Source organism: Schistocerca gregaria, chromosome X (genome assembly GCF_023897955.1).
Source record: "Schistocerca gregaria isolate iqSchGreg1 chromosome X, iqSchGreg1.2, whole genome shotgun sequence".
NCBI classification, from domain to species: Eukaryota; Metazoa; Arthropoda; class Insecta; order Orthoptera; family Acrididae; genus Schistocerca; species Schistocerca gregaria.
Genome location: NC_064931.1, coordinates 646,483,955 through 646,503,655, shown reverse-complemented (window position 1 = coordinate 646,503,655; position 19,701 = coordinate 646,483,955). Strand labels below are relative to the sequence as shown.

Below are 19,701 nucleotides of genomic sequence, written 5' to 3'. Positions count from 1 at the left end.
TCTCGTCAGTATATTTTCTTAGTATGATTATATCTCATCAGTATTTACTTCATGCACATTGGCAGGTATGGTGCCACGGGAGTTTTAACATCCCTGCTTCCAAAATTATCTATGCTCTAACTAAAATGTACTATCTTGTATCGTACTCATTCAGGATAAACAGCACTTAACATGCATCTGTTTACCATTTAAAATTTCATTTTTTTGTTAATGGGTCCATTAAGAAAATATCCCCTCTTGACAAATATTCCTGCACTTTTATCCAAATGATTGTCCCCTATACCAACCAATATGTTCTCGGTTTCATTTAACTTCCAAGCTGTCTTACGTGATGCAGTGGTTTGTTGGAAAGGGGCCATTCGTTTTCTACTCCCTCACATCAGTGTGCGATTTGTAGTGTGTTGATGTAGATTTAGTGGGAACGGTGCCAGAATGGTGGACTATTCTTATGTTCATAAGTTAACTGTCCCTTGAAAATGGTTCAGGAGATTGTTGGCTAAAGTGGCATCAGATTCATGGTCATGCTTCTAAGCCACTTTAAATATGGACTGGTACCTCAATCCATCTATTTCCAGGTCCACATATTGCAAAACTTTTGGATAAATTACCTTTTTTTCCCAATCCACTTAGCTTACAAAGTGGCAGTGTTAATTCTCAATCATGAGTAAATTTAATGAACAAAACATTTACTTGTGCCCGTGTATCAATGATAAAGGTGGACTGTCTTAACATTGATTTGGCAACTGTGCAAAGATTAAACTTGGAGACCTGACACACGGCTACAGAAATTGAATAAAGTTCCCATCTTACTCCTTTTTCCCATCCTTAAAAAGGCACTAAATTCAAGTAGCACAGCATGCTTCGCACTTGGGCGTTGTTGCATGACCTTGTACTGGACTCGGCCGCTGCGCAATCAGCCAGCAGCTTTTCCGCGCGGGTTGTCTATCGCTGTGCCTCTGGCCGTTGACACAGTCAACATGGGGTTAGGAAACATCATTCTTGTGAAGCACAACTAGCTCTGTATTCGCATTAAGTGTTGAGTGCTATTGACAAGGGATTTCAGATTGATCCCGTATTTCTGGATTTCCGGAAGGCTTTTGACACTGTACCACACAACCGGCTCGTAGTGAAATTGTCTGCTTATGGAATATCGTCTCAGTTATGTGACTGAATTTGCGATTTCCTGTCAGAGAGGTCACAGTTCATAGTAATTGACAGAAAGTCATCGAGTAAACCAGAACTGATTTCTGGCATTCCCCAAGGTAGTGTTATAGGCACTTTGCTGTTCCTTATCTATATAAACGATTTGAGAGACAATCTGAGCAGCCGTCTTCGGTTTTTTGCAGATGACGTTACCGTTTATCGACAAATAAAGTCATCAGAAGGTCAAAACAAACTGCAAAACAATTTAGAAAAGATATCTGAATGGTGAGAAAAGTGTGAGGTCATCCACATGAGTGCTAAAAGGAAGTCGTTAAACTTCGGTTACACGATAAATCAGTCTAATCTAAAAGCCGTAAATCCAAATAAATAGCTAGGTACTACAATTATGAACAACTTAAATTGGAAGGAAAATGTAGAAAATTTGTGGGTAAGGCTAACCAAAGACTGAGTTTTATTGGCAGGACACATCGAAAATGTAACAGATTACTAAGGAGACTGCTTACAATACGTTTGTCCATCCTCCTTTAGAATACTGCTGCACATTGTGGGATCTTTAACAGATGGGAGTGATGGAGTACATAAAAAAAGTTCAAAGAAACGCAGCACGTTTTGTATTATTGCGACATACGGGAGAGAGTGTCACAGAAACGATACAGGATTTGGGCTGGAAATCATTAAAAGAAAGAGTTTTTCGCTGCGACTGAATCTTCGCACAAAATTCCAGTCACCAACTTTCTCTTTCGAATGCCAAAACATTTTGTTGATGCCAACCTACGTAGGGAGGAATGATCACCACGATAATATAAGGGAAATCGGAGCTCATATGGAAAGATATAGGTGTTCATTCTTTCTGCGCGCTATACGAGATTGGAATAATAGAGAATTGTGAAGGTGGTTCGATGAACCCTCTGCCTGCAGAGTATCCATGTAGATGTAGATCTAAATTTAAGTTTGCCACATTGGCGAGTCCTACTTCTCTTACTGGATTAGCTTTGTGGAGGCGGACAAGGGTCAGTTGCAGAACTGCTCCCGTACACATTTTGTGTATTTGCATTCCTCCGTGCACCTCCATTACCTATTTGGGTAACCGAGCAATGATGTAGAGACAGTTAGTTTGCTTTCACATGTACATCCTTTCTACAGTAGGTGCATGTCAGTGCCAAACATGCAGGAGCCTTGTAACCTGGGCATTTGTAACAAGTGCAGCACACTTAAGCAGTGAATGCACATCTTGTGGGATTTATGCTGGTTGAAGATTGGACTGATAGCCGAGACTCCTTGTGTAGAAATTAATCGTATGGCCTTCCTTACTGTGCTTGGCAAAGCATACTTCACCTCAGCATTTAAGAGTGGGTCAGTCCTGTGAAGAAATAAATCTATGCAGTGAGTTTCAGCTTCACTGAGAAGTACCTTACTCTTTTTGTTTCTTCCCCTAGTACATTTGTACAATACGACACTGCTGTTATTCTGTCAGCAAAATGTTCTAAATCCTCTCTGAAATTTTGGTTTAAGGTGGAAAGTTGGCCCTATAGCAACTGACACTGTGTGTCTCCATATCTATCCACTAGCCCTTTTGGAAGGACATAAAATGCCTTGGTATTTCTGGGCTCTTCTACAGAATTTGGATAAGTTCTTACCCCTCCTTGCAAATTAAAGTTGGCATCTCCTACCAACACCTAATTACTCCACGCTGACAATTTCCAGTTTCCCTAAATATGTTGTTGTTGTTGTTGTTGTTGTTGTTGTTGTTGTTGTCTTCAGTCCTAATACTGGTTTGATGCAGCTCTCCATGCTACCCTACCCTACCCTATCCTGTGCAAGCTTCTTCCTCTTCCAGTACATCTACATCTACATGACTACTCTGCAATTCACATTTAAGTGCTTGGCAGAGGGTTCATCAAACCACAATCATACTATCTCTCTACTATTCCACTCCCGAACAGCGAGCGGGAAAAACGAACACCTAAACCTTTCTGTTCGAGCTCTGATTTCTCTTATTTTATTTTGATGATCATTCCTACCTATGTAGGTTGGGCTCAACAAAATATTTTCGCATTCGGAAGAGAAAGTTGGTGACTGAAATTTCGTAAAAAGGTCTCGCCGCGACGAAAAACGTCTATGCTGTAATGACTTCCATCCCAACTCGTGTATCATATCTGCCACACTCTCTCCCCTATAACGTGATAATACAAAACGAGCTGCCCTTTTTTGCACCCTTTCGATGTCCTCCGTCAATCCCACCTGGTAAGGATCCCACACCACGCAGCAATATTCTAACAGAGGACGAATGAGTGTAGTGTAAGCTGTCTCTTTAGTGGACTTGTTGCGTCTTCTAAGTGTCCTGCCAATGAAATGCAACCTTTGGCTCGCCTTCCCGACAATATTATCTATGTGGTCCTTCCAACTGAAGTTGTTCGTAATTTTAACACCCAGGTACTTAGTTGAATTGACAGCCTTGAGAATTGTACTATTTATCGAGTAATCGAATTCCAACGGATTTCTTTTGGAACTCGTGTGGATCATCTCACACTTTTCGTTATTTAGCGTCAACTGCCACCTGACACACCATACAGCAATCTTTTCTAAATCGCTTTGCAACTGATACTGGTCTTCGGATGACCAGACTTAATGCATCCTACATCCTTCTGAATCTGCTTAGTGTATTCATCTCTTGGTCTCCCGCTATGATTTTTACTCTTGACGCTGCCCTCCAATGCTAAATTTGTGATCCCTTGATGCCTCAGAGCATGTCCTACCAACCTACAAAAGTGGAAACACACAAACCCATAGCAATGTCATTTACAGACTAGGACAGATCAGGCTGTAGGAACCCCAGAAATGGGGAAGCGAGGCTAGCTGCAGCAGTGTGCTGCTTTGTGGGATTGTATTTACTAATTCTTCATTGAGGCACCTTTGCATATCTTCATCCTCCACGCAGAGCTGCTCAGCCCTTGCTTGCCTGTCAGGATCAATCTGCAGATGCCCCATGACTTGGAGGTGGATATCGCTTTAAACTACATGCATCAAGATAAACAAAAATCTTAGACAACAGCTCTCGGTGACGTCTCAGGTTGCATTGGACCTCAGCAGTGTCGTCTCCGTAAAAGTGAAGCTCATGACTAACATTTGTTGATCGACAAACAGCTTGGAAGCATTGGGCTGCAACACAAAGACGACGCCCGGTGTTGGGTTGGTGCTGAGTCTTCTACCCACAAAGCTGCATTTCAAAGTTGTGTTTTGTAGAGGTAATGGGCAACACCAATTGACCTCACACAGCTGCAGCAGTGGCAGTTCTGGGTAGACTGGGGCAGGCAGCCCAGACTGAATGTGCTAAGCACTTGTCCATTGGATCACAGCTCAGTGGTTTCATGCATCCGCTCGTGGCTTAGTAATTTGTATGTGGCACCTCAAAGCCAAAAACGGTGAATTCGGCATCCCACTTCAGACATCAGTTTGCACACCACATTGGAGGTGTAGTCAGGATTGGAAAGTGATGCATGCTTGTAATTATTACATGATGCCCAGGTCTAGATAAAGAAACCATATTGGTTTATTTACTTATTGTGATTACATGTTGAGGATTGCCAGGATGATGAGAGAAGGTAACTCCAGTATCACCCAACAAATCTTGTAGGAGAAAGAAAAATGCAAAGATGAAGGAACTGTCATTTAGCATCTGCTCTAGGCAGCGGCTCAGAACAGAGGAACCAACACATTTTGTATTTTACATATTGTCTGGATTTCTTTAGAGATGTGTTGCTGCAGGCCTCTTGTCCGTAAAGTGATTTAGTTTCAACATGACAGTGCACCACCCCCACTTTCATAGGACAAGTATCCTCATTGATCTTTTAGAAGCGAAAGTCATCCCATATGGTTTTCATATTGAGTTATGGATGTTATTAATGTATGAAATATCTGTAGAGATTGGATGTTAAGTACCTGTGTTATTGTACAGCAGATAGCAGGAATATAAGTAGGGGTGTGGCAGTTTTTATGCACCTTTACAATGCCTGCATTGATGTTCTTTTCCAAGGTTTGATTCCATATGTCAGAGTACTTATTTCAAGAGCCTCTACCACCTGTACCTTAAGGTTTTGCCCAAATATGTTTTGCAGTGCTGTGATTTTGCAAGCAGTTGCAGATAGGCAGTGTGCGCCATAAATCCTTGGTTTGCTTTCTGCAGTTAAATTTAGGTTCAAAGTTTTTGCTTACATTTCAAAAATGTTCAGTGTGCCTTCCACCAAATGCGTGACACAACCAACCAGATTATAGTCAAACTTGCCCCATACTTTGTAGGCATGTCTGGAGCAACTAAATTCACTATTGTAGGTATCCAATGCCACTTTACCTGAAACTGGGGAAAGGTGAGGCAAATAAACAATCTTTCACAAACCTTCACAAAATCTGGTCTTGGGTGCCAATAGTACAATTTGAATGTCATTTGCAGCACGTCCAGCATTGAGGCAGTTCATTGTAAAGAAATCCTTTGTCATGTAGGTGCCAGTGTGACAGTGCCCACTTCTATTGAAAAAATGAATCTTTCAGTATGTTCTCGCAGTTGTAGAAAAACTCAGATCTGTCTCATCTGCAAAAAGAACAGAAAACTGCACAAAACATGAAGCTTTAGTGTTTTCTCTCTAGCTCAACTATGGTATGTGGCTGCTATGCTACCCATATTATTGTGTGTTGTTGGTTATGTTTCCCACTTAAACAGAACATAGCCTCGTCACATCACTGAACACTAAATGTGAAAGAAAATTTTTCTAAGTCCAGAACGAATTTGTGAAGCACTACATGGTGTTGGTGTTTGTCAACATCATGAAGGATTTGTGGTAATTTAATCCAGTATGTTTTGAAACTCAAACATTTGCCATGAAACACATCGGACCCACATTAAAGGAGGGTCTAGTCCTTCGCTGGCATGACAAATAGACTTAAGCAAATTTACCATTATGCAGGCAACCATTGTTTTGGAACTTTGGTGCTTTTGTCAAATTCATTGAATTGTAGGAAGTGCAGTACTGTATTCTCAATAAAAATTCTCTCTCAGTTGTAACTGGTTTGCACCTGCTGAAATGGATCATTTTTATCATTTTTTCTGTTACTTGCTTCAGTTAATGTACAGAAACTGATAGAAAATTTTTGTTAGATTATGTATGATGATATGATGATGTTTTTTAAGAATTTCCACATTTTGCAGGTAACTACAAACACTTGGAGATGGTTTGATATATCAACAGGAAAATGGAATGCTTACTCTGCAGCAAACAACAAGATAATTAATGATGCTTTCTTCCGAGGTGATCCAAGAGTTAAAGTGTCTTGTGGAGGACGCAGGCGTTATGTGATATCTTTCACAGACATGGTTCAGGTAATTTTTGCTGTCCATTTTTTGTTATTATAAAGTTGTAAATAGATCTGCTAGTACTCAGGTTTGCAGCAGCAGCAGCAGCTGCTGCTGCTGCTACAAGAGTGCAGTAAAGCATACAATGGATTTTGAATGCAAATGGAAGTGCAGAAAACTTATGCACACTCAACTTAGAAATTTATGTTGTGGATCAACTTATTTCTTCAGAAAATAAGTTTGTTTGATGTCAGCATATTTTATTCTGTCCTTCTGTTTCTGAATGTACTATCCCTCTCAAACTATGTCTACTTTAGTCAATGCAGACTTTCTTTTCTTATTTAAAAATCTGATGGTTATGAAAGATTGATGACTGTGCTTTAAATCACTAATTTTTTCCTTTGCTGACTCCATAATATTTTAAGAGGTTACTTGTACTACTTGGTTGTAATGGCCCATGTAATGCATCTGTCTGACATCTGAGGCATCATGTTTGATATATCCAAACCATGGTGGAGAATCACAATCTTAATTTAAATATCCAATCAATCAGCTAGCAGACAAAACTTGCAATACTGAAAGATACAAACTTCGTATTAGATGGTCGGGGTCAGTAAATAATAATCTTTCATGATAATCATCAAAATGTGCAGTACTGTTTACCCAACACAACATATGGCCAAACAGTAAGAGCCTCAAGTCAGCTGAGGAGTTTTTCTGTATTGTGTCATGGGAATATTGTCATAAATCATCAACAAGTGTGTTAACAATCATATCCATCTCAAAAATGGCTGCTGGAGAATGTATAATCATACTTACAGATGATTATAAAACTTATTGTAAAGAAATGGGGCACAGCACTTGGAAACTGATGTATCAAAGGATTGCATTTCTTTTGTTACCCATTATTAGACCTTCTAATAGTGCATAAACAGTCGCAGAATATGGAAGTCCAAACTCTTCTTAGATAATTTGAATTGCTGTGTAAGGAAGTAAGTTCAGCATTAGTGGATATTACTCTCACATGTGAGTTCATTATTGGTGTAAATAACTCTGTCTTGTTAAGTCACTTCTGGAATTGGATTGCAGAGTGCAACAAAAATTTGCCAGTCTATAAAGATGTTGGCATGTTTCCTATAAGCTAATTATAGGATGGCTGAGTGTCAGCAGGTCTCAGAACACACATTTTTCCAAGGAAGATTTGTTACCAAAGCTTGACTGTTAGTATGTTTCCACTGAAATACAGTAGATGGGTCCAGTGTGTAGGCACTGTAGTGTGAATTAGCTTACATTGTGTTGTGGACCTGGTGATCAAATTGATGGAAATATCAATGTGCATATGGCTGATATGGCATCACATCACTTGGCTGATACTGCATCACTCTCGGCTGCTTACATTGGTTGTATTAATAGCAGGATGGCTACATATTACGTGTGTTTGTAGGTACCTTCTCGACCATTGTGATATGCAACATTTTGTTCTATGAGTGCGTGCTCATGGTTAGGAGAGAGGCTGCAAAGATCCTCTGCTGCAAGATTCAACACAGACGTGATAGTGATGGACCATGAGAGATGTTGGTGTTGTTAAGGACACATCCAATTGTTAGTAGCAATGTGATTTGCTTTATTCTCATTTTGGAGGTTGACAGTTCTGTTAGAGAAATTTGTCTACATCATATGAAGCATCTGAGATATGCATATTATCCTTACTGGAGAGTAATAGTACCATATTGTCTTCATTTTGTTATCTGAAGGACTATCTTTTCCTTGTAATATATTTGCTTTGATGTCCATATTACAATCATCAATATCTTCCAGTACTTCTCGTAATGTACTGTAGCATCAACCTCAGAACTGTTTTGGATTGACATACAGTTTTCTTTTTGTTTTACAAGATGCCCATATTCCTTGAGTAATCCATGGCTTCTTTGTAGACTTAGCTCTAACCTTCGTTCATTTTGGGGGAAACAGTGTTAAAATAAGGTAAGCACTTAATTAGCAAAAGTGTTAAATTTTTCTTTCATGCCATGAGCACTTTAAACATCAGTTTGTGAATGTCTCTGAGGAATGTCCTTAAATAATCAATTTTTGGCTTATTGATTACCCTCCTAAGTTTAGATTCAACAGATTTTATATACTGTTCAGTATTAACACTTAACAAAAGGTACTGTATGCCATGGTCTGAGAGGCCATTCACTATTGGTTTTGTAATATAATTTTGTTCATTGGACTTTCCTATAAAGATATTATCAATGGCTGTTTGTGAGCAATTGGCTACCCTAATGGGGAACTTTGCAGTGGGAATTAAGTTGAATGATAGTCTCACTATCTCAAATAAGTTCTTACTGGGAGTGTCTTTAAGGAAATGTACATTGAAGTCACCAGCAACCACTATTTCTCTGTTTTTGGTTGTTAAATGGGCCAATACAGCTTCATGGTGGCGTATGAACAAATTAAAGTTACCTGCAGGTGCATGATATGCATTTAATACTATGAAGGATTTTTTGTGAAATTATTCTTCTATTGCACATGCTTCCATATGCTGTCCTACACAAAATTTATGATTGTGTTCTTAAATTTATGACAGCTCCTGATGAATGTAGCAACTCTTCCTTTCTCCATTTCTGCTGTGCAAAAATGAGGTGCTAACCTAAATCCTGTAACACTTAAAAGTTCTATACCAGTGGTCGCATGATGTTCAGAGAGGCAGATTATGTCAGCTGGGTTGGAGAACTCTAATTCATCTATGCAGATAATTAATTCATTAATTTTATTTCTCATTCCTTGAATATTTTGATGCAATAAAGATAGCTGACATTTCACATTGAGTTTAAGTTGGGTAGATTGAAATTTCTGCAGACTGTTGAAAATTCTTAACAAACAGCTGGTAGAATTGTTTTCTTGGTTTCTTTCTCAAACTGAAGGTCTGTCTCAATCCTAACCTCTCGTAAAACTTCGTTTCTTTCTGTCCTCCCTACCCTAAGAAGGGTCTTTTCTCAACCCTATAACCACTGGTATTTTATCACTCATGACAGTGCCTCCCCCCTTTAACTTTCCTGCTGTTTTCCCAGCCAGTTTATCCTTCCCATTCTTGTTGAGATGAAGGACATGCCTAGCATAATCCAACCTATTGAGAGGAACCACATCTGTGTTACCCTGTACCCGACATAAGTGGCCATTCCAACTCCAAATTAACTCTCCTAACAGAAAAGTTCAAATGAGGTCGGTCATGGCACCCAAGAACAGATACAAACACAACACTAGTTTGCTTTGATACTGATGCAATCTTTGCCAGGTCACACTCTATACTGTACTAAGGATCTCTGACAGTAATATTACCTGGCCTACCCAGTATATCCACGGTGTCTTCCTTTGTGAAATCTTTGCAAGATGATCCTAAGTCCTCTGTCACCTGCTCCAGACCAGCACTAGGGTTAAAAAAGTTGATGATGTGGTCCTCTGATTCTAGTTCATCCTGCAAAAGTTGGCCAAAACCTCTTCCATGGGAACTACCTAACACCTCCACTTTCTGTCTCTCAACTGATTTCCCTACATTATTACCTTTCAATTCGCTGCTAAAAGTTCGTTGTGCCCTGTCTACACCTGCAATTGCTTGAGGCTCACCAGCTTCTAATTGAAGCAACAGGTCTCTCTCTCTCTCTCTCTCTCTCTCTCTCTCTCTCTCTCTCTCTCTCTCTCTCTCTCTCTCTCTCTCTCTCTCTACTTCTACCACTTCAACCTGTCAAGTTCTTCCTTGGCCTTGTCTAACTCAGCCTGAAAGGCAGAAATTTCTAGTATCATCCTGTCTCTACTACATATGCTACAAAACCACTGATGAAGGCTCATTTATTTCCCATAATCCCACACCACTACAGTCACCCACATGGAAAAAACTATAGCACCCGTCACACCAAAGCCCCGACCTAACAATTCTATGGCAAGTCAATCACTTTTCACACATGATAAACATAATAGTTTATTAAGAATAAATCAGTTAAGTTACAGATACACACGAAAAATTGATTCCACAAATCTGGCCTATACACAACTGATAAACAAAAACAAAAGTGTAGAGTTCCTGAAAAACAACTTAAACTTTATGCTACTTTCTGGAAATGTGAGTTAAATAAAGAGGTGGTATGCTACAGTTCAATTGCTGGAGAGATCAAAGAACAATTAAATGAAATTCTATAGGTTTGCTGCACCGAAACGTAAACAGAAAATGACCATAACCCGACTGTACAATCTTTTTTGCATTTTCTGCTAGATTACATAAGAAAAATTGAAAACTTTAATGGTATGCTTAAAAAGCACACTAATACACCTATTTACCATGTAATCAGTACTAAACTAAATGTTGTTGTTATCTAAAATGACTTATCATTACGAGAACACCAAAACTTGCGCTAATCGCCTGGCTGCAGGGCTGAAAAGTAATGCCTCTGTATTTTTTATGTGAAAATTGTTAAAAGCTTTTTAAATAAAACAAACATTAACCTTGTACATTTTAATTATTCGTGTCTACATATTTACAAGTTGTATATACGAGGCGTGTTTTTTAAGCAAGTACCATTTTGAAATTAAAAAAGACGTGCTAAGATATCTCAATAATTTTATTTTTACATGAAAGCCTGTACCTTAATCTACTTTTCTACATAATTTCCGTCAATATTGAGGCACTTATCATAACGTTGTACCAGTTTTTGGATACCCTCCTCATAGAAGTCTGCCACCTGACTTGTTAACCACTGCGTCACCACTGCTTTGACTTCGTCATCATCTTGAAGACGCTGACTGCCCAGGTGTTTCTTGAAGTGCAGGAACAGATGGTAGTCACTGGGCGCAAGTGGGGGCTGTACGGAGGATGATTTTGAGTTTCCCATCGAAAATGTGATGAGATCTTTGGTCTGATTCGTCACATCCCGACAGGCATTGTCTTGCAGCAAAACGGTCTCCTTGCTTAACTTCCATGGACTGTTGCTTTGATTCTGGTGTGATATAGGCACCTATGTTTCATCGCCCGTAACAATTTGGCTTAAGAAATCATCGGCGTCATTGTGGTACCGTTCAAGGAAAGTCAATGCACTGTCTAAACATTTGGTTTTGTGCACACCCGTCTACATTTTCGGTACCCAAAGTGCGCGCAATTTTTGGTAATTTAAGTGCTCAGTCACAATGCCATACAAAACACTATGAGAAACATTAGGGAAGTCACACTGCAAGGAGGAAATCATAAGCGTCTGTTTTCATTCACCTTATTGTCCTCTTCCTGCACCAAACTTTCATTAACAACCGAAGGACGCCCACACCATTGCTCATCATGCACATTTGTGCGGCCATCTTTAAATGCTCTCACACAGTTTCTTACCGTTCTATCACTCATAATGTTTTCTCCATAAACTGCATAGATCTCACGATGAATATCGATAGCTTTTAGGCCTTTAGCAGTGAGAAATCTTATAACAGCCCATACGTAAGGCGGCGGGACTCATGATTATTGGAGGCATCTCAAACACTTGGCACACAACGTAAACAAGGAAGAATCGGACTGTAATGTTGTCAGTGTTTATATTAAGGTACAGGCTTTTATGGAAAAATAAAATTATTGAGATATCTTAGCACGTCTATTTTTTTAATTTCAAAACAGTACTTACTTAAAAAGCACGCCTCGTACATAGGTGCCACTATTAATGTTCCAGCTATGATATATACTCCTTGAGCCACCATATGATACGTTGCAGATGGTTCCTTCTACCACTATTAGTCATTTCCTTTCCTGTTCTGCTTGCAAATAGAGCAAGAGAAAACTGACTGTTTGTATGCCTCTGTACAAGTGATAACCCTTCTCTTTTCTTGTCTTTGTGGTGCCTAGGCAGAGTGTAACAGTAGAATCGTTTTGCATTTGGCTTCAAATATAGGTTCTAGAAATTTCCTCACTTGTGCCTTGTGAAAAGAGCCTCACCTTCCTTCCAGAGATCCCCATTTGAGTTCACAAACATCCCTGTAATACTCGAATGCTGATCAACATCTATTTGTAAAAAATCTAGAAGCGTGTCTCTGAATTGCTTCAATATCTCGCTTTAATCCAATGTGGTGGGCCTCCCAAACACTTGGGTGGTACTCAAGAATGGCTCGCAGTAATGTTCTATAGGCAGTCTCTGTCGTAGATGAACTACACTGTGCTGGTGTACGCTGGTTTGAGCACACCATGCAGCAGAAAGGTTACGAGACTATCAATAGAGGCCAAGGACAAGGCTCGCTGGAAACATGCCGCCAACCCCATCTCAGCCACCAGTATTTAGGATTGCCACAACGGACTGGAGAACCGGTTCAGCCAGTTAGTTCGAGCATGTTACGACAGTTAGTCACAGAGACCGAGCTGTAGATTTAGTCTCTAGCAAAGAGACGGGCAGCACATAGCAACCTTATAGTGAACATAGTGGACTTCTACTTCAACAGCATTGAGGATATGTGGACTATACAGAAGAGAGCTTGTACTACAGCAGGTGGAAACTGAAGTAGCTCTTTGTTTATTCATAAAGAACCCAGTTATTAATTGTCTGGAGCTTGTATTATAGAACAAGGATACTGGCCACCAACTATCATCTCTACAGAGACAATGATGTGACATAAAAGCAGCTAAAGAGAATATCACATACACTTTCTTAAGATTTTCCCAGTAAACCAAAATTGACTATTTGCCATACCTACTACTATCCTTATGTACTAGTTCCATTTCACATCACTTTGCAATGTTACACTTTGCTATTTAACTTCTATTGCTGTGTCAAGCAGCACAACACTAATGCTGTTCTTGTACATTGTTTTTTCTATTCACCTGCATTAACTTACATTTTTCAACATTTAGGGCAAGCTGCCATTCATTACACCAAACAGTCATCCTGTATTCTTCTGTTGTCATTCAACAATACTTTTCAATGTACTAGAGCATCATCAGCAAATAGACACAGAGTGCTACTGACTCTGTCAGGTTATTTATGTATATAGAGAATGAACATCTTCCTTCTTCCTCATACCCTAACTTGTGTGTGCCCATGTTACAGTACAGTAAACACTATTGTTTTAAACATAATAGAAGCCATTGGGGATATATAGTGATCAGAAACATTCTGAAAAGCTTATAAGGTCGTTGCAGGGTAGGTTGTGCTGAAAAATAATTGTTGAGAAAAAAATTTCAATATGTTGTGCTGTTTGAGTTAATTAGCATTGAAGTTAACCAATCGGGCCATTGCACATGCAAATTCACGTGGCCTGCCATACACAGTTAGTATCAGTTCTCATCGTGTTGCTGACAGCACACAAGACTTTTTAGCCTTCGACTCGGGTTCGATTCATACTAATCTCAAAAGTCCAATTTTTGTGACGCTCTCTTGTTTGGTTTTAGGAAGTCAAACAAAGAACAGGTTTGGTGACCCCATCTCTGGTAGAGCAAGTGGCATGCGTAACAGCCTGATGGGCTAACTTTGATTCTTATTAACTCTGAAACAACACAATGTATTGAATTTTTATCTTAACAATTGTTGCTCAGCACGACCTACCCTGCAACACCCTTACAAGCCTCTCAGACTGTTTCTGACCACCCTCTGTGCTACATAAAGGGGAAAGGTTGTTAGCAAAAATCTCAACAGATTTACTTCAGTTTTTACACAATAGTCCAATAAATGAGGGGAGACATGGACAATACATATTATTAGTGTATGTAACATATAAATACATATATATCATATAACATTCACATTTTTACATGATACTCTAATAAATATTCATCCAAATATAGTGTACTTGTTTTTTTAAACAGCAATGTACTTGTTTTCTGTTAAAAAAAGTGTGTGAGAAAGTGCTGCCATGTGAAAATCTGAAGTTTCATTTTCTTTCATGCAGTCAGGTTTAACTAAAATATCAAAGCATTTAAACATTAGACAAATTGTTTCTTCCATATTCATTGTTTGTCCTTATGAATAATTTTAAACACAATTTTTATACACAACTATGTGCCATTTTTTTTCTACTTCCTTGCAGTGTGTTTTCACAGAAAATGGGAAAGTTGTATTTATGGATTAGCAGCTTATGATTAGAATACTACTTTGGGATCTGAATCATTGGAAACTTCATAATCCTACCTGTTTACAGAATGAAACTATGCAAAATGCTGTCAATGAGGCTACTATCCTCACAGATCTAGCAGCAGGAAGGGTCTTTCATATCCTGTATACCAGTGATACCAACAGATTTACCCATTCAAATTCAGTGACTTCAGTTCCCAATCAAGGATTCATTGGGAAAGACAGTAAGCAAGGCTCAAGATAAGAGAGAGCAGGAAGAGGAGATGGACAGAGAGGTGGGGAGAGAAAATGGATATAGAAAGGGGGAAAGAGGAGATGGAGAGGGGTGGGGGGAGGTGGTGATGGACAGAGAGAGGAAGAGATAGGGACATGTATTAGACTCCCCTACACATTAGTAATTGTGAAGCATTGCAAAGTTTACTCTAGTTAGTATATTATAAAAATAATGATTTCAGTCACTGTTGTACCATGGAAAATTTTTCCCGTTTTGCCTAACCTCCAGAAGTTCTCTAGATGCTATCACATGTTTTGTTACACAGGTTTCTGTTCTCCATATCTTATTCTCTCTCTTCCTTTCTCATACTCTGTAACTGTATAAAGGTCTCACTGCAATACTTAACAATTGTTTTTCTCATATCTTGTTACACATACACATTTGTTTGAGCTTATCTTCCCTCTTCATACACTTTGGGAAGAATTCTTGCACCTTTTTATTCTATATGTTACTGTACAGAAAATTCAGACATCTATAATGCCCAGTCATACATTTTGCACAGGTTTTTACATCAAATCTTCAAATAATCTGTATTTCACATAACTACTGTTGGAAGCTACAGATACAGCACAAAGTTCTGAAGTAGTTTATATATGCATATTCATGGTTTGTTTTAATGAGATTAGATACTGATATTAGATTGCACAATTGCTAGATGTTTGAAGATGACAACAAAATACGTACATGTGTAATTCATCTAAGGTAAAATGATTTTTCTGCTTTACACACACTTTTTTTCTGTTACAGACAAATGAAGAAACTGGGAACAGCAGACCTGTAACTTTGTCATTGAAGTGCAGGGATAAAAATGACGTGAAAACAACCACCAAAGAAAATTCTGGTGAAGATATGGATGTTGAATGTCAAGATTTCTCAGAGCGAAGGAAACCAGTGAATCTTCAACAGTATGACACAACACGATCCTGTCAGATAATTAGGTATAGTGAAATACTTCATTCATCTATTAATATTGGTGCCACCCCTCCGCCCCCCCTCCAGGGGGCTCACCACTATTGGGTGGGTTCATTCTTGGCTACCATGGGTCCCCAGCCTTTGCAGCACTTCCTCCCATCTGTGCTGTATGGTATGTCTATCCTCTTGCTATTCTTCTTCCCCTCCCTTTGAGAAACATGTCTGGGTTATTACTGGGAGTATTCTGCATTCTGCCACTGACCTGCAAACAGTCTCAACTTTCTTTTTCGCTCCCTCCTCCTTTCTTTGTTTCCCTCCTCCTTTCTTTGTTTCCCTCCTCCTTTCTTTGTTTCCCTCCTCCTTTCTTTGTTTCCCTCCTCCTTTCTTTGTTTCCCTCCTCCTTTCTTTGTTTCCCTCCTCCTTTCTTTGTTTCCCTCCTCCTTTCTTTGTTTCCCTCCTCCTTTCTTTGTTTCCCTCCTCCTTTCTTTGTTTCCCTCCTCCTTTCTTTGTTTCCCTCCTCCTTTCTTTGTTTCCCTCCTCCTTTCTTTGTTTCCCTCCTCCTTTCTTTGTTTCCCTCCTCCTTTCTTTGTTTCCCTCCTCCTTTCTTTGTTTCCCTTCTCCTTTCTTCCCTCTGCTTCGGCATTTGAGGCTCCTCCCTGTATGCTCCTGAAGGCCGGCCCACACTTCTGACGAGTAAAAGGTGACTGGATAATGCATAATTCCCAGCCTCGGGTCGACAGGTAGGGTTCGCATGAACCTCCTTTTACAGGACAGGCCCAGGGAGGAGTGATTTGCCTGAGCTGCAACCTTCCCAAATTGCCAATTGGTCCCTCCATCAGCTGTTTGGGAGGTGTGACCTGAGGTGTGTACAGTCACCTGAGGCTGGTGCGCCTCCTTGTGAAGGGAGCCCGCATTTGGAAGGAGGGCGCCATCAGAGATGCTAGCAATCATGTGTAATTTCCTCACAATGAGTCAATCAATCCTCTCCATCAACATCAACGAAGCGTAAGCGTAATGAGGCTACTGATTCGAAGACCCTTCCCGCTGCACCATGGTTCCTTGGGGTATCGCGTACTAAAGACAGTCAGTCCTTTGCCATGGTCAATCCATTTATTATTCAGAAAGATATTGATTCCATTGCTGACCCTGTGAAATCCTGCTCTTGACTACAGAATGGCACTTTGCTTTTAGATGCGGCTTCTGATTCTGAAGCACAACTACTACTTGCTGCTTCACTTCTCCACGGCTACCCTGTTCATGTCGAGACACATTAAACTTTGAATTCTTCCCTTGGTGTAATTTACAGTAGGCTGCTTGACGGTCTAACCAAGGCTGAAATACAATCTTACCTCTCCGATCAGGGTGTCATTTCCATCCATCATGTAATGAAAAAGGTCGATTCCTCCTTGTTGCCCATCCGCACTCTTTTCCTCACATTTGATAGGGTGGTGCTGCCATCAAAGATTAAAGCAGGCTATGAAATCATCACAGTTCAGCCATACATTTCGAGTCCGATGTGCCGCTACCAGTGTCATCATTTCAACGGCACTTGAACATCTTGTCGACACCCAGCCAAATGTGTAACCTGTGGCCAGGATGCACACAAGGGCGAATCTCCGCCTCCTCCTCCCAGCTGTATCACAACTGCAATGGCGGCCATGCCGCCACCTCCTTGGAGTGTCCCGGGTATCTAGATGAGCAGGCTGTTAAAGAGATTTGGGTAAAGGAAAAGTGCCTTACCCAGTAGCTCGCAAGTTACTGGCTAGTCGCAAACCTTGTGTTCTCCCGTGAGGCACTTAAAGTTCTGTTCTTGTTAGCCCTCGCTCCATGAAGGACATGGTCATGCAAACATGCAACCTCAAATTGTGCTCCTAGGTTGTGAAGTCATCCATTGTCAAGGTAGCATCACCATCCCCCCATCCCGCTGTGCAGCAAATGGTCAAACCCTCCTAAAGGGGCAAAGCTACCCGCTACACAACCGCCAGGCAGGAAAGGACAGAAGGAATACTCCCGAGAAGACTTCCTCCGGCCCTCCAGACAAACAACACCCAGGTCTTCCTCTAACCAGGAGGGCTCAAAGAAGTCTGCTAAAGACAAACCAACTTGAGGATCCTGCTTGACGGTGCAGCCACGTTGTCACTTAGCCCTCAGTGGTACTTCCTGGGGTGCCTATCGAAACTCTCTCCTCCATTTGTACTGGTCCCTCCTCCATTTGTACTGGTCCCTTGTCCATTCTAAACTTGACTATGGGTGCTTCGTTTATGCATCTGCACGCTCATCCCTTTTAGGTCCTATTAATATTATCCATCAGCATGGCATTCGAAACACCCTCCTCCATTTGTATTGGTCCCTCCTCCATTTGTACTGGTCCCTTGTCCATTCTAAACTTGACTATGGGTGCTTCGTTTATGCATCTGCACGCTCATCCCTTTTAGGTCCTATCAATATTATCCATCAGCATGGCATTCGTTTGGCCACGAGCACATTTTACACCAACCCAGTTGAGAGTCTGTATGCTGAAGCTGCTGAACTATCACTATCCTACTGCTGTGACTTTCTCCTTAGCAGGTATGCATGCCGTTTGTCTGCCTTGCGTGGCCACCCCCCCTACATCTCCTCTTTTGATGATTCCTTTGATTGTCAGTATGGGGCTAATCCCTCTTCTCTGTTATCTCCTGGAGTCCGCTTTCGCCATTTGCTACAGCTGCTTAACTTCACGCTGCCTGCAGTTTTCCCAGTGGGTGTGAACCCTTCACCACCTTGGCTTCGTGAAGCAGCCCATATTACCCTTGGCCTTCATTTTCTTACTAAGGACACTACTCCAGCCTCGGTCTATCACTTTCAGTGTCACAACCTTCACATGGAATTTAGCAATAGTACCTTTGTATACACTGATGAGTCTCGGACTGACCATGGGGTCGGGTGTGCCTTCGTCATTGGCACCCGTGTCTTTTGATATTGGCTTCTGGCACACTCCTCAGTATTTACAGCTGAGCTTTTCACTTTGTATCAGGCCACCGAGTACATCCGGCGACACAGCCTTTGCAATTGTGTCCTCTGCTCAGACTCACTAAGCACTCTCCAAAGTCTCTTTGCTATACACTGATCATGCCTTAGTGCAGTGGATCCAGGAAAACTGTCATTTGCTCACTCTTGGTGAAGCCAATGTCATGTTTCTGTGGGTCCCTTGTCATGTTGGTCTGCCAGGAAAGGAGGCTGCTGCCAAGGCTGCCTTCCTTGTACCCCAGCCCGCAAGAACCTATATTCCCTCCAATGATCTCTGCATTGCTGTCTGTCGGGGTGGTGTCCCTTTGGCATTGCCAATGGTCCTCCCTTCCCAGGAACAAGCTTCAGCTTATTAAGTCTCTCCCGGTGCCTTGGACGACCTCCTCTTGGCTCATCCTCCGGGAGGAGATTATTTTAACTCAGCATCGTATTGAGCACTGCCTTTTTAGCCACCGTCGTTTGCTCAGTGGTGCTGCCCCAACACTTTGTATGCATTGCGCCCAAATTTTAACTCCCACCACTTCCTGCTGGAATGCTCGTACCACCCCCCTCCCCCCTTAGAACTTGTGTTTGCTATCTGATTTATCAGTAGTTTTAGTGAATGATGTGTGGGCTGTCGACCGTGTTTTACTTTTTATCTGCCAAAGAAATATGGTGAAGGCCATTTAATTTTTAGTTTTGGACCTCCATTTTTGTATGGTGTTCTTTTTTTAGCCGTTTTTCCATGTGCCTTTTTAGCTGCTATTCTGTCCATTGGGACTGACACACAGTCGTTTCCCCCACCTCTGTTTGTGTTCTATAGTTTTGACTTGGGCACATATGACCCTAGTTGCTTTTGTGCCCTAAAACAAAACAGACAGACAATTGCTGGGATCTGTTTGTGAGTGTTACAAATCAAGAAAACGGATGGTTAATTG

General features: G+C 40.8%; 1 protein-coding gene across 3 annotated transcripts in view; it reads left to right on the top strand.

Annotated features, from left to right (window-relative positions):
• LOC126299422 (E3 ubiquitin-protein ligase HUWE1) overlaps window positions 1–19,701 on the top strand; it is a 378,230-nt gene that overhangs the window by 198,930 nt on the left and 159,599 nt on the right. For all 3 annotated transcript variants that reach the window (XM_049991320.1, XM_049991321.1, XM_049991322.1), the window contains exons 25-26: window positions 6,365–6,535; window positions 15,614–15,804. In XM_049991320.1, coding sequence (XP_049847277.1) covers window positions 6,365–6,535; window positions 15,614–15,804 — 362 coding nt within the window. The remainder of the gene's footprint in view (window positions 1–6,364; window positions 6,536–15,613; window positions 15,805–19,701) is intronic.